The sequence below is a fragment of the Zosterops lateralis genome (genome assembly GCF_965231275.1).
Source record: "Zosterops lateralis genome assembly, chromosome: 1".
In the NCBI taxonomy this organism is placed as follows: domain Eukaryota; kingdom Metazoa; phylum Chordata; class Aves; order Passeriformes; family Zosteropidae; genus Zosterops; species Zosterops lateralis.
This window is the reverse complement of record NC_139762.1, coordinates 53,644,100-53,656,769: the sequence shown is the minus strand read 5'-3', so window position 1 is coordinate 53,656,769 and position 12,670 is coordinate 53,644,100. Positions and strand designations below refer to the sequence as shown.

The window sequence follows — 12,670 nt, the reverse complement described above, 5'->3', positions numbered from 1 at the left end:
CTTGAGGCACAGCTGTTCAAGGGAAAAGGGATATTTTCTTTGGCTGATTCCAATACATCTTGCTCCTTGGGCCCATGTTCTCTGCTCACGTGCTGATTACTACTCTGGAAAAGGTCAATATGTTTCCTGTTCATGGAAGGAGCTGTCAGGCTTGGTTCCATGTGATACTATGAAAATAAATTTCCATATGGATTCCAATTTGATTCAGAGTTGCCCCACAAGACAGTATGTTACTGACCTCAGAAGATTCGGACTATTAAACTTACATTTTACTTTTCACTTGTGGACAGATCATTCTTTACCTGTGTGTGTGCATGTGCACAGAGATTTTTTACAATCTAGGAATCAGCAGCACAAAAATGGAGAATTCATTAAATGGCAAATTGCTCTATGTTACAATAATTCATTTTAAAGTTAATTCACCTCTTCTGCTTTCAAGTGTCATGAACTGGCACTTAAGGTTTTTAGCAGGTCAAACAGTAATAGTAAGGCAACTTATTTTTTAAGGCAACTTTCTGTATACATGGGAGATTCAGGTTCTCTTGTTTGGTGCATTAGTCTTAATTGATAGCCTGTTGCAAAGATGTAGAAGAAAACAAGAAGAAAACAACTTATTTTAGCTCTTGTTTAAATTGTACTTCTCTGATTATTTGCATTTTTGCAGGAGGTGATTAACAGAAAATCACACTCATGTTGGTTTCACTTGAAGCTGTTTAAACCAAGCATCTCTGAATTAGACCATGATTCAATAGAGCAAGTGATTTAGGGCTTTGACTCCAGGCCTTGATAACCCAGAGAATGATTCTGTTGTGAAGATTGGGTTTGGCAGGGGGAAAGCTAGAAAAATCCTTTCATCCATCTCAATATTCACTTACTACAGAAATTGTCTTCCAGATCAATACTGACCTCTCAGGTGAACAGTGATTTGACAGTTTTCCTACCATTGTGTACCACAGCACAAATGTGCTTTTTTTGATTGATGATATTCTAGTAGTAGCAGATGTTTGGAGAAATTATTGAGACCTGTGTCACCAGCTGAATTTAGCTAGTCTAAGAGAAAGCAAAGCCAAGTTACCTAATATATTTGTTCTTCACTACTATTTTTAAATTGAGCTTTGAACATCTAGACATCTCCAGGTGCCCTAATGCTCCCATGCTTGTTCCTGTAACCTTTTAAAATATCACTCTCCTTGTTTCTACTCCAGATTTTCATGCACAGTCTCTAAAAGCTTACTGAAACATTACTTATAAATAGATGTTCTTATGACCAGACCAGCTGAGACAGCAGTCAACACATTTCAATGCACTTGGTGACAGGAGCAGTTTTAGATGGTACTGTTCCTGGTTTTCCCAGTATTATTTGTGACAGTAGCCTATGTTGTGGTTTGCTTTCTGGTTGAGCTCTTTGTGAAACTGTGGAGTGAACCAGGTTAGGAGACAGATCCAGATAAATAGTGTTTTCAGAGTTCTTCCTTTTTAAGCTGGGGCATAAATGAACCAAAAAGGAGATATTTCAAAACAATCTATCTGAAAAGAGTGACCATGTATCCTTCATCTCACTAGATCCTCACGTCTTTGTGCTGAGCATGTGCCTCTCAGCTCTGTATTGCTGTGGCCCAGCCACCAGTTTGTTGATCTGTGCCCTTCTTTTATTTCAGCAATTCAGCTTTGTCTCCCTGCCCACGGATGTCCTGGAAATAGAAGTTAAAGACAAATTTGCAAAGAGCCGACCGATCATCAAACGTTTTCTGGGAAAACTCTCCATGCCGGTTCAGCGGCTCTTGGAAAGACATGCCATAGGGTAAATTTTGCTGCTTACGTTGTTTAATGAGTGTGTTGCTGTTCTGAAGTCCCTGGTGATATATCATTTTTGCGATATAATGATGTTGAGGGGAAGTTATTAAACTGACAGTTGTCTGATAAATGGCGTTGGTTTTAATTAGAATTTATAGAACTGTGGGCCAGACAGAATTCCCTCTACCCTATGCATGGCATTTTGAAAAGTGAGAGCTGGTATTTAGGAAAAAAGACCTTTTTTGTGTATCGTGGCTGCGAATTTGGAGAGTGCAATATTTTCAATTTGAATATTCTTTTAATGTTATCAGCCTATGGGCTAAAAACATGCCAGATCTGTTCCTCCTCTTTTTAATTTCTGGAAAGAGGAAATATTATAAAAATATATATGTGGCATGTTGTAACTAATGCTTTCTGACCCTACCCTGCTGCCAAGGAACAACCTTGAGCTCACAAGCGCTGCCCTGCTTCCCCATTGCATGAAAGTCCTGGGAAAAGTGTATGCTGCCAAAATAACACAAACCAATTTAAGGAAGATGGATAGTAATCAGAAAAAGCCAAAAAGTTGGCTCTAAGCCTGTAAGAGTAAGGGAGAAAAAGAATAATCTTCTGAGGAAAGCATACGCAATGCAGTTTCCAAGAAGGCATTTCTGATAATTGGATCTCAATTCAGCAGAACAGCGGGAAGATGAGCTTGTTGGAAGTGTTTTTGAACAGCTGGTTCAGAAACTGGCTGTGATATTGACAGCTGAATCTACCAGAAGGGACTAAGCTACCTCCCTGTTTCTCAAGTAGAGAAGATAGAGTAGCTTTTTAGAAACCAGACGGAGAAGAACAGCTTGGGGAAGGTAGAACCCTGTAACTGGTATCACTGGCTTTCCTCTGTATGAGAAGATTTCTCATCATCTTCTGATTATAACTTCCTATTTTACTTCCTTGTTGTAAACACTGTCTATCTAAGGATATACTTTGCCAAGAGCAGTGCCACCAACCTGCACTAGATCTGGCCCAGTTTTAATACTATAGTGGCATTTAAATTTCAGACAAGCTCAGTGAGAAGTATGCACACAAGTTCAGAGAGGTCGTACACAATTCTTGAGGTCATCTCATTTATATGAGTTTCTGGTGCATATGAGACTATGCTATCAAGTATATTTGGCCCAACTGGTAGTGAACTCTGTGTCTTTCAAAAGGTGTATAAGTATTACTATTTAGTGAACCCATTACAGTTAAGAAATGCTTTGCAAAGATTGATTCAGCCTCATCGTGGGCAGCTGGGAAGTTAATCTCTTCTGTAGTTTCATTCTGTTCTGAGGGGTGGATGAAGTATGGCAAAGGGAGGGACCTGCACAAGGACAGAATGGAGTCATTGATCAACCTTGTCAGGAAGGTGTTCTCCTGATATTTCAGCTTCATAGAGGTAAGAGGGGTGGAAAGAGATGAAGAGCAGTGACTCAGCCAGTTTAGAGAGAGAAGGTGGTATGCGGGGACTGGCCTGCACAGGGTTTTGTAAACAAGAATAGGAAAGCTGAGTTTTATGGACATGGAAGGGAAGAAAATACAGAAATGTGAGGTTCTACAGAAAGGTAGATGGTCAGATTTACAGGGAAGCAAAGTCTTGTTACAATAGCTGAAGTGGGAGTTGTTTGCTTCCCATGTCGCTATTTTCATACCCATACTGCAGAAGTTTCATTTCCCACCATTCTCTCTATATTTATACATATGTGCTTGTGTATTCCAGCAGCCTGTCTTAGTCACTTACTCAGCTGTTCCATTGTAATTGAAGACATTGTCCTCTCCTCTGCCATTTGTTCTCTCGTATGCAAGTCAACATGCCCTCATGGCTGGGATGAATAGCCTTTATGTATTTTATTATGTATTTTTGTAGGACACAGCAGATTTATCTATGCACAGTAGACATAGGGAAAGTTATAGTCTATTGTGACAATATTTGTTTTCTTTCAGGGACAGGGTTGTAAGCTACACTCTGGGTCGCAGACTTCCTACAGATCATGTCAGTGGCCAGCTGCAGTTCCGATTTGAGATAACTTCTTCCATCCATCCAGGTAATTCTCAGTCCTAACCTATCATTTATCTAGATTTCTAGAAATTTTTTTTCTTTTTTTTTTTTTGCATTCTTTCTCTTCAGAAATCTACATTAATTCCTGGCTGCTCTGGGACTTCAGGTACAGTCATGAGCAAAGGGAAGTGCATAAAGTCCTGTATCACAGGATGCATCATGAGTCACAATTTCTTCCCTCTTTCCCCTTAGGACAGAGCTACTGGTGTCTCATATTCCCCTGTTCTTGGCTGTTCTAAACACTCCACCACATGATGTGGAGAGAAGAGAGTGGAAAACTAAAGTCTCATCTGCTTCTCTATCACCTGTCCTAGTGAAAGTGTTGTATGGGCTGTTATTTGTAGAGTCATCTGCATTTGAGCACTTCATAAGTAAAAATGGAGAGAGTAATAGCAAAGATGGTTAGAAAAATTCTCAATTTAATTATTTTTAATGAAAAAAGTAAAACAAAACATAATTCCATTTTCTAGTTCTTCCCCCCCCCTTTTGGTTTGGTTTTGGTTCATGTTCTCTTGTAGTTATTTAGAAGTGACTGTTATGATGGTCTAAGGTCGAACCTTGGTTTTCATGTCACAGTCTCAACAATATTTCTCAGAGGCTCTTTTCCTCACGGGCTTTCTGCCCTCTCTACTACAGTTTGTCAAGCCAACAGCAGCTGCATTAGTGGCTGGAAATCATTGCTTTTCACTTTCCGGAAAACCTTGACAAATGCCACCTATTTGGATGGCATTAAAGAGCCCAGGTTGTTTGACATCTGAGAGGAGGTGGAACAGATGAGGATCACATCAAGGGATATTTTTGGGGAAGTTTTCGCCTTTCAGGGGTGGAAAACACATTTTTTTACATTCTCTGTTGTGGAGTCTTGCCAGCTTCAGTGTGACAAGAAGAATGTCATTAAAATCTCAGGGAAGACTTCCCTGATTCCCATAATATTCCCATAATATTACCATAATATTTCCTCTGATGCTGGTTTGGCTCTAACAGAAGTTTCAAGAAGGTGTTACCTTCAGGTAATGCTGCAAGGAGGCAGGGTGCTGCATACAGATTACCACCACGAGTAAACCCATGATTAAATCCACTGTACAAAGACTGCCTAGCAAAAAACCTCAGCATTTCCTGATAGTTGTTCAGGTGCCCACTCATTTCACACTGTAATTTATGCTTTTAATTTTCTCAGGTTGCTGTGGATGCTTGTGCCCCCACAGCCAACCCTCTGGTTCAGTCAACACTTCTTGTTAAAAGAGTAAGTAATTCCTTTTCCTGTCTCATACAGATGATGAAGAGGTCTCCCTTAGTGCAGATCCTGAGCCAGCTGACCTCCCGGAAAGCCCTGTGAACAACCCCACAGAGGAAAGCCTCGGTGAGCCTCCATGCATCAACACAGTGACCTCAGAAAGTGCAGCTCCAGAACAGCTAAATGGATACAGTGTGAACAGTGTCGATAGCCCAGGGGCTGTCAAACCACCTGGGGAAGTCAACCAGAACAGCTTAAATGAAGAGCTAGCAGGAGATGGGGAGGTTGATGCGGTGCCAGTTCCTGAGCCCTTGGAATCCATCCCAGGAGAAGTGCTGCCTTCTTTGAGTGCTACGGACCTCGTGGAGCAGTCGGATCTGATGGCTTGCATGTCTCCTCCTGACCCCGAAGTTAGGGAAAATAACGAAGTCAATTCTGGTATTCAGGGAGATGGTGGAGTCTTGACCAGCATAGAAACAGTAGATATTGATGAGGTGAGTGCAGATGTGCATGCTGGCAAAGACCTAGAGAAGAGTCAGGAGGAAGAAGAAGAAGAAGGGGCTTCAGCCCAGGAGGAGGAAGATAACAAGCTACAGCTGAGGACCACAGCAAAGAGGAAAAACAGGCCATGCTCCCTGCCTGTGTCTGAACTTGAGACAGTCATAGCTTCAGCTTGCGGTGAGCCAGAGACCCCTCGCACACACTACATACGGATACACAACCTGCTCCACAGCCTGCCCTCGGCACAGATGAGCAGCGATGGGGAAGAAGAGCAAGATGGTGGTAATGGCAGGGAAAACGATGAGGAGTCTACTGTCAAGGAGGTGCTGGATAAGGAGGTGGGCAGTGAGAGTGAGACCGTGGCAGCAGAGCCTCCTCTGGAAAACGAGGCTGAAGAGAACTTCAGCCAGAGCACGGTGCCTCCTGGGGCCTTGGATGAGCAACTCTCCGACTTGAATGATGGGCTGCTGGATGGGGAACTCCCCAGGACAGGAAGTGAGAGCGAGTCGAGCTCCAGGCTCAATGGTGACAATGAATGTGAGGCGTGCGACACCTCTTGCTACAGCCCCTCTTGCTACAGCACCTCCTGCTACAGCACCTCCTGCTACAGCACTTCGTGCTACAGCACCTCCTGCTACGACAGTAACAATCGCTTCTCCAGCCATACGCGCTTCTCCTCCGTCGACAGCGCAAAGATTTCTGAGAGCACGGTCTTCTCCTCACAGGATGATGATGAGGAGGAGAACAGTGCTTTCGAGTCAGTGCCAGATTCAGTGCAGAGCCCTGAGCTGGACAGGGAGCAAGTGGATGGCTCCTCCCAGTGGCCAGATGAACTAGTAGCTCATGGTGGGAATCCACAGAGAGCCACAGAGGGTCTAGACACCCCAGTAGCAGGTCCAAGCAGCAGAAGAGAAGGTTAGATCCTGAGAACGGATGCACTGGGCAACCCTAATTATCTAGATGTCACAGAAGGCATCAGATAATTGAGGTTTCAGATAGCTCATGATTTATTTCTTACAAACTCGCGGGCTGTGAGCTGGGTCAGATATCGGATATCAGGGAGGGTTGGATAATTGAGCTTGTCCTTAAAAATCCCAGCAAAACCAACTAAATCAGGTAGGGATCCATATATATGAATTATTGTAGCTACACATACATCATTATAAAATCAAGATCAGCTACTGTAGTTATGTGGCAGATCAGCATTATCACATCCACCAACTCATTCCTTTTTTCCTGGGATTTTTCCATATTACATATCCGATGTGCTGCCATGTCTCTGATAGTCATGGAGGACTAGATAGAGGAACAGCTTGTGCTTGTCAAAGGGCAGATATGCTGATTTGTACCACATAAAAGTCTGGGCCAGTTTCTGTAAGTGCTTGTTAGCCATACATAATCATAAGCTCTTACAAACACAGTTTTCGAGCCCTGTTTGTTCCAATTCTCCAAGTGTCAAACAAATGTACCTCAGATGTAATAGATCATAGGGCAACTCAATAGAGATTTATATTTTTTTCTTAGATACTCTAGAAATTTAACTATATTAAATAAATTTCTCATCTCCCTATCATTCCCTAGAGGTAGAATATACTTCAAGATTTTTCGTTGTTGTTGGTTTTGTAGTTTAGGAACTATTTTTTCCAGTTCCTTCAGAGTTACATTAAGTCCCTCCCTTTGGTAACTCCTTTCATGTTCTCTGCAGTTACATGAAGAAGGGGACTTGATCACTCCTCTCTTTTTCAGCTAGTGTATCATTTTTCTCCAGCTGAAGAAGTAAAGGACTTAGCTGCTGCTCAGGTGTATGCAGCAAGGTCAAGAGGTAGTCTTTGCATTCCCTAATTCTGAGTCATCTGTCTCCCTCTTAAGTGACACCAAATTAAAATGGCAGCAAAAGGATAACCTATTCAGGTATCACTGAGGAACTCAAATTAAAGCATTCATCTCTGTTTTCCTTCTCCATTCCAAATTTATTTACTCACACATTCCTTTCCCACAGACCCTACCCCTGCAGAAAAACAGGTGTAAGGGTGTCCTTACACACCAGCCTGTGTAAATACTTTGTGAACAGCTGGGACTAGGGAATTATTGAGTCTGTAGAGCAGAATCTAGCACAAATAATTAAATTTTCAGAAGTACACAGGCATAAAAACCCAGCTTCCTTTTTTGCAGGCAAGAGCCTTTGCTCATGAGCAGCATTTACATGCAAGCATAGCTAAGGGGCACAAGCTTGTGTATGTGTGGGACCATATGTACAGATCTGGTGGTTGTTTTGAACTCTGAGCTTTTGATAAGGGATGTGGTGGGAGAGGTTGTCTTCTGCATATGGATTCAGTGCAGCACCAAGACTTGAGCCTCCATAAAGGGCACTGCAGTGTCCATGGTGGCTTTGCCTTGTTTAGCTGAGTGTGTGTCTGAAGGGCAGCCCAGCTCTTAGCACTCCCTCGGTGTCACCAGGGGTGCCTCAGTCAATGTGCACGTTGCTTCATCACTTGGCAGCTGTTACAAATACAGTAGATGTGGTCACCTCCACCCACTCCAGGTGACTGACACTACCATGCTTCCGCTGGCTTGGCCTAACTATCTTGACTAGGGGAGAGTCAATTGTGGTGAGGTAAGTAAAGAAACATAGGTGGGTGATCTGGTAGTTGGTGCTACAACACCTGTAGTAACAGCACAATTTTTAAGGCTGTGGGAAATGGACTTTTAGCACTGAGTCATAAATTTATGTAACTCTGCTGTCTGTTCAAAACATGCAGCAGATGCATATGTGAGATACGCCTATACACAAGTGGTTTAATGAAGGCATTTGACAGGCCATACGGTATCATCAGTGCACCTAGAAGGGGGAGTATTTTTGTCTAAGTGATTTTTCTCATTTCTGAGTGGTGTGAGGTTTTTTACAGTTTTATACAAAATTGGCTTCTGCCTCCTAGTTGTTGTATTTTTAAAGAACAAAACATATTTGATTTTTTTCTGCAAATTTTTTTTTACATTCGATTGGTATATGTTTGGGGTTTTTTTACCAAAAAAAAAGTTCATTCTTAGGCTGTTAAGATTCTATCATTAAAGAGAGCTAAACCAGCTAGAACACAGTGAGGTTGGCCTAGCATTCCTAAAATCACCAAAACCATTCAGCTTAATATATCTTTTTCCATAAGCTGCATCTTTCTGATGCATGTCAATATTATGTTTATTCAATTTAGAGTGCATCTGTATTAATAAGCCAAGCTGGAAGTTATAGTCAAAAACTGTTACCACGCACTATGAAAATATGTCCAAATAGTCCTGGTTTCTAAGATTTAAAAAAAAGCCAAATAGGAATCTTTGTTCTAGAACCTGGGAAGTTTTTGTAGCATGTTAAGTCTAAGATAAGGAATGGTTTTTCATCCCTACTAGAACTTCTTAGTTTCTTAAGGGATTCTATAAACATTGACTGGATCATAAGTTACTTGTTCCTCTCAGCAGAACCTGAATTTGGATTTACTTAGGTTTCATGTATTTCATATTTAAATATGTCAGGGCAATTGGAACTAGATGATCTTTAAGGTCCATTCCAACCCAGGCCATTCCGTGATTCTGTATATGGACATATATACAATGCTAGTGTTTAAAAGCTAATCTGCACTGTATTCTGTGTGACTCTCTTTCTGCTTCTTTTCCTTCTTCTTCTTCTTTTTCTTTTTCTTCTTCATCTTTCCCTCTTCTCTATCTCAGGTCTTCCTTCCTTATCTCAGATCCTGACTATATCTCACTATCTTTTGTCCTTCTGTTCTACCACCTGTCTCCTACCTGTTTCTGGTCCTTCTCTCATTCTTCCTCCTTCAACCCAAGATGGACTCTGAATTTTGAAAAATACTCATGGAAGGGGATGATCTTCTGCTTTGCAGGGACTGCAAAATCCTACATAGGCAGCCGATGATCTTTTTGAAAAGGAGAGAAAATCCAAGGCAGCTTTTCGCCTTGTATTCCACTGATAGAATAAGTTAAAAGTTGGAACCCGGATTTTGCATGTTCCTGCCAGTTGCTGCAGAAGCTTGAGTTTAGTTGTACATGAACAGTATTTCTCAGAGATCAAGCCTGATTTTTCTAACACTTACACTTGTGAGTCCATAATCTGGCCCATAACATTTTAGCATTGACTCAAGAGACTTGACTGCATTATTTTAATACTTCTTTTCCATATGAGTTGCTATTAAAATAGTGCCTGAAAATAGGAATACCCAGAGATGCTAGTACATCACATTAACCTATTTTTTAAATAATCACTTGTTTTACAGTAGCACATTTTTTGAACCACGTTGTAAAAACAGTGAATGACTGTCAATGTCTTGAATATCTTGTCCATAGGTGATTGTCCTTTACTCCATAATTCTCAGCCAGTCAGCCAGCTTCCTTCTCTGAGGCCTGACCATCATCACTACCCAACTATCGATGAGCCTCTTCCACCAAGTAAGCTTTAGCTTTTTTATTTTATTGCATTTTTTCAGCTTTTCCTGTTTACTCAAACAGTGTAGAGGTCAGTATGTCTTTCTAAAGAACCCCGTCTGTTCTGTATATGCATTCTCCAGAACCCAAGCAATATGCCCTTTTGTTTCCCTTATTTGATCCTGACTTCAAGTGTTGTCATGTTGTTTTGGATGAGTTCCATAACCTCCCTCTCTGCCTTGGTCCGTCTTCTTCCCTGAAATGAAGATACTATTCGCTTTTTCCAGTCAGCGTGTTCAGACTTGAATGATTGGGATCTGTCAGATGTTCTGAAAGCCTGACTATAAGGCTTTCTGGGTGGTGTATCAGCAAAGTACTCTGATTTTTCTGTACCATTTGTCTCCAGGTTTTCTGTAACCAACTTCAAAGATGATTTAGGATGGCAGTCCCTGTGGTCTGTCAAGTCTGCATGCAGGTCCAGCAGCAGCCCTTTCACAGTGAGGATGCCTCTTGGACAGACAGGTCCAAATTTGAACTAAACCAGCAGAAGTTGGAAAAAGGCAGCTCATGTACAGTGGTCTTGTTATACTGTCCTTGGATTTGATAATCAGTGAATTTTATGTTCATTATGGACTGTAGTGGATTCTACACTTGCATTGAATAAAAATGAGAGGGTTTTAAATAGTATGATGGAGTAGCAGCCTGATAACACGGGATTTTTACCACCAAAGCAACTGCTGGACCTGTTTTTATTTGTCTGTGTAGCCGTTCCTTTGGGAATTTCCGGAGGATTACCCTGCTTCTTGCACTGGCGGTCGGTGCCCAGCAGAGCGCACTCTCTGCCCTGCAACGTGCGGTTGGTCACCTTTCAATTGAGCGCAGGATTTCACAGCCTGCAATGTGCAGTGCCTCGCAAAAACAGCCAGGCTTTGTATAAACAAAGCGCTCTCTTTTCTTCAAAGCGCAGAACGGGACCACACTTATTTGGCCTATGGTGCACTTGACAAATAATTCATCATTTGCCAACCATGCTGTCAGTATTCCCTGAGCTGAAAATAGCCCAGATGCTGGCGTCAGCCACACAGTAGCATGAATGATTCAAATGCCTTCAGCCCAATGAAGTCTTATTAGAGTCCCACTGTGGCTTGCCAGTGAATGATGAAATGGGAACGGTTACCTCTGTAACAGGGAAATATTTCTCTTCCTCCCACTCTTACCGCAATACTTTGTGGATCAGACACATTCCCTATTTGATGACTTAATGAGAGCACACTAACACCAGCTCAGGTAAACAGACTATACTGTGAATCTATTCCATATTTCTCCATCACCAATTTAATACATTTTTCCTCTTTCTTATAGTTATCCTCACAAGGCAAGTATTTCTACCATTGGTTTTCTCAAGTGTTTTCACAACAGGGTGTAAGGACATGAAATGCAATATGTGATGGTAAAGTACAGAAGTGCTATCCCTTTGCAGGATTTTGTTTCAGCATTAGCATATAGCACCATTTTTACAATAAAGGCTGACACTGTGGGCTTAAATATATTGATCTTAATAGGAATAGATGTAGTAAGTTACTTTTGAGTGGGGAAAAAAAAGTTGAATAATTTCACTTAGGAAACTGGTTTTCAAAAACTCTCCATGGAACTTTATTATAATTTCAAAATCAAATCCATAGCCTTAATCTAGAATTTTTTCTTCTCTTTATACAGTATCACTATCTCAGTGCCTTTAATAACTCCTAATAATAGATAAATAGTTCATCATAATGTGAAAGGAAAAAACTTTATATATTAGACCCAAATTAATATGATCAAAGCTGGCTTACTTCTCACGTGCAGCGTTAGCTTCCATCTATAAGTAGAGGTGAAGATAATCTGCCAATGCTGCAAGTTCAGGGTTGACTGATTTTATTTAGGTCATGGAGAATCTTCTGGACAGTCCTCTTTCTCTTTTGAATAGTTTTCTGAATAGCTTAATTTCATCATAGCCCCAGAACAGCTGGTCTCAGGGAGGAAATTTAATTTCAGACAGTTTTATTTGGGAAAATAAAGTAAAACAGATTCATTATTTATGTAGGAGTTTCATAAAGGCCAGTCTGAATGCTAAGTCTGATAGGAGATTAACAGAAGATTTGCAGTGTTTGTACGGCCTCATGACGGCATTGCCAGTCACCCCTTATTATGCCTGTGTTTGGAAACCCTGCAGAACTGAAGCCAAGAAAAATACATGTGCCCAGTTCAGAGCTGCTCTTTGCTGAAGGTGTGGCTTAGCTTGGAGAGGAAAAGGCAATGTATTTTCTTTGCCCTGATGGTCTTGCCAGAAAATGTTGCATCTTCTCATATAAATCAGAGAAGTTTCAGAGGCTGCTGTGAAATATGACTTGGCTGATGGAGAAGGATCACTGGAGAACAGAACCAGTACTGTCACATCCCTAGCCCATGCTCTTACTGTGAAGGTTAGATAGAGGTTAGTCTTTGTAGTCACAATCTTATTTTACCTGAAAAACTTAACAAAAGACCCTGAGGAAATTTGGCTGCTTCCTAGATCACCTTTGCCCCTGAAGTAGCATGAAGGGACTTGAGCACAGCTTGGAAGCAGAGTTCTGCCTGTCTGTTCACCTGTCAGT

At 41.4% G+C, this 12,670-nt stretch overlaps 1 protein-coding gene across 1 annotated transcript in view; it reads left to right on the top strand.

Annotated features, from left to right (window-relative positions):
• Nucleotides 1–12,670, top strand: part of HECW1 (HECT, C2 and WW domain containing E3 ubiquitin protein ligase 1) — a gene marked incomplete at its 5' end in the record, with an annotated part of 164,575 nt that overhangs the window by 89,935 nt on the left and 61,970 nt on the right. Inside the window, 4 exons of the mRNA XM_083885048.1 lie at nucleotides 1,659–1,801; nucleotides 3,760–3,860; nucleotides 5,148–6,524; nucleotides 9,960–10,061. Coding sequence (XP_083741174.1) covers nucleotides 1,659–1,801; nucleotides 3,760–3,860; nucleotides 5,148–6,524; nucleotides 9,960–10,061 — 1,723 coding nt within the window. The remainder of the gene's footprint in view (nucleotides 1–1,658; nucleotides 1,802–3,759; nucleotides 3,861–5,147; nucleotides 6,525–9,959; nucleotides 10,062–12,670) is intronic.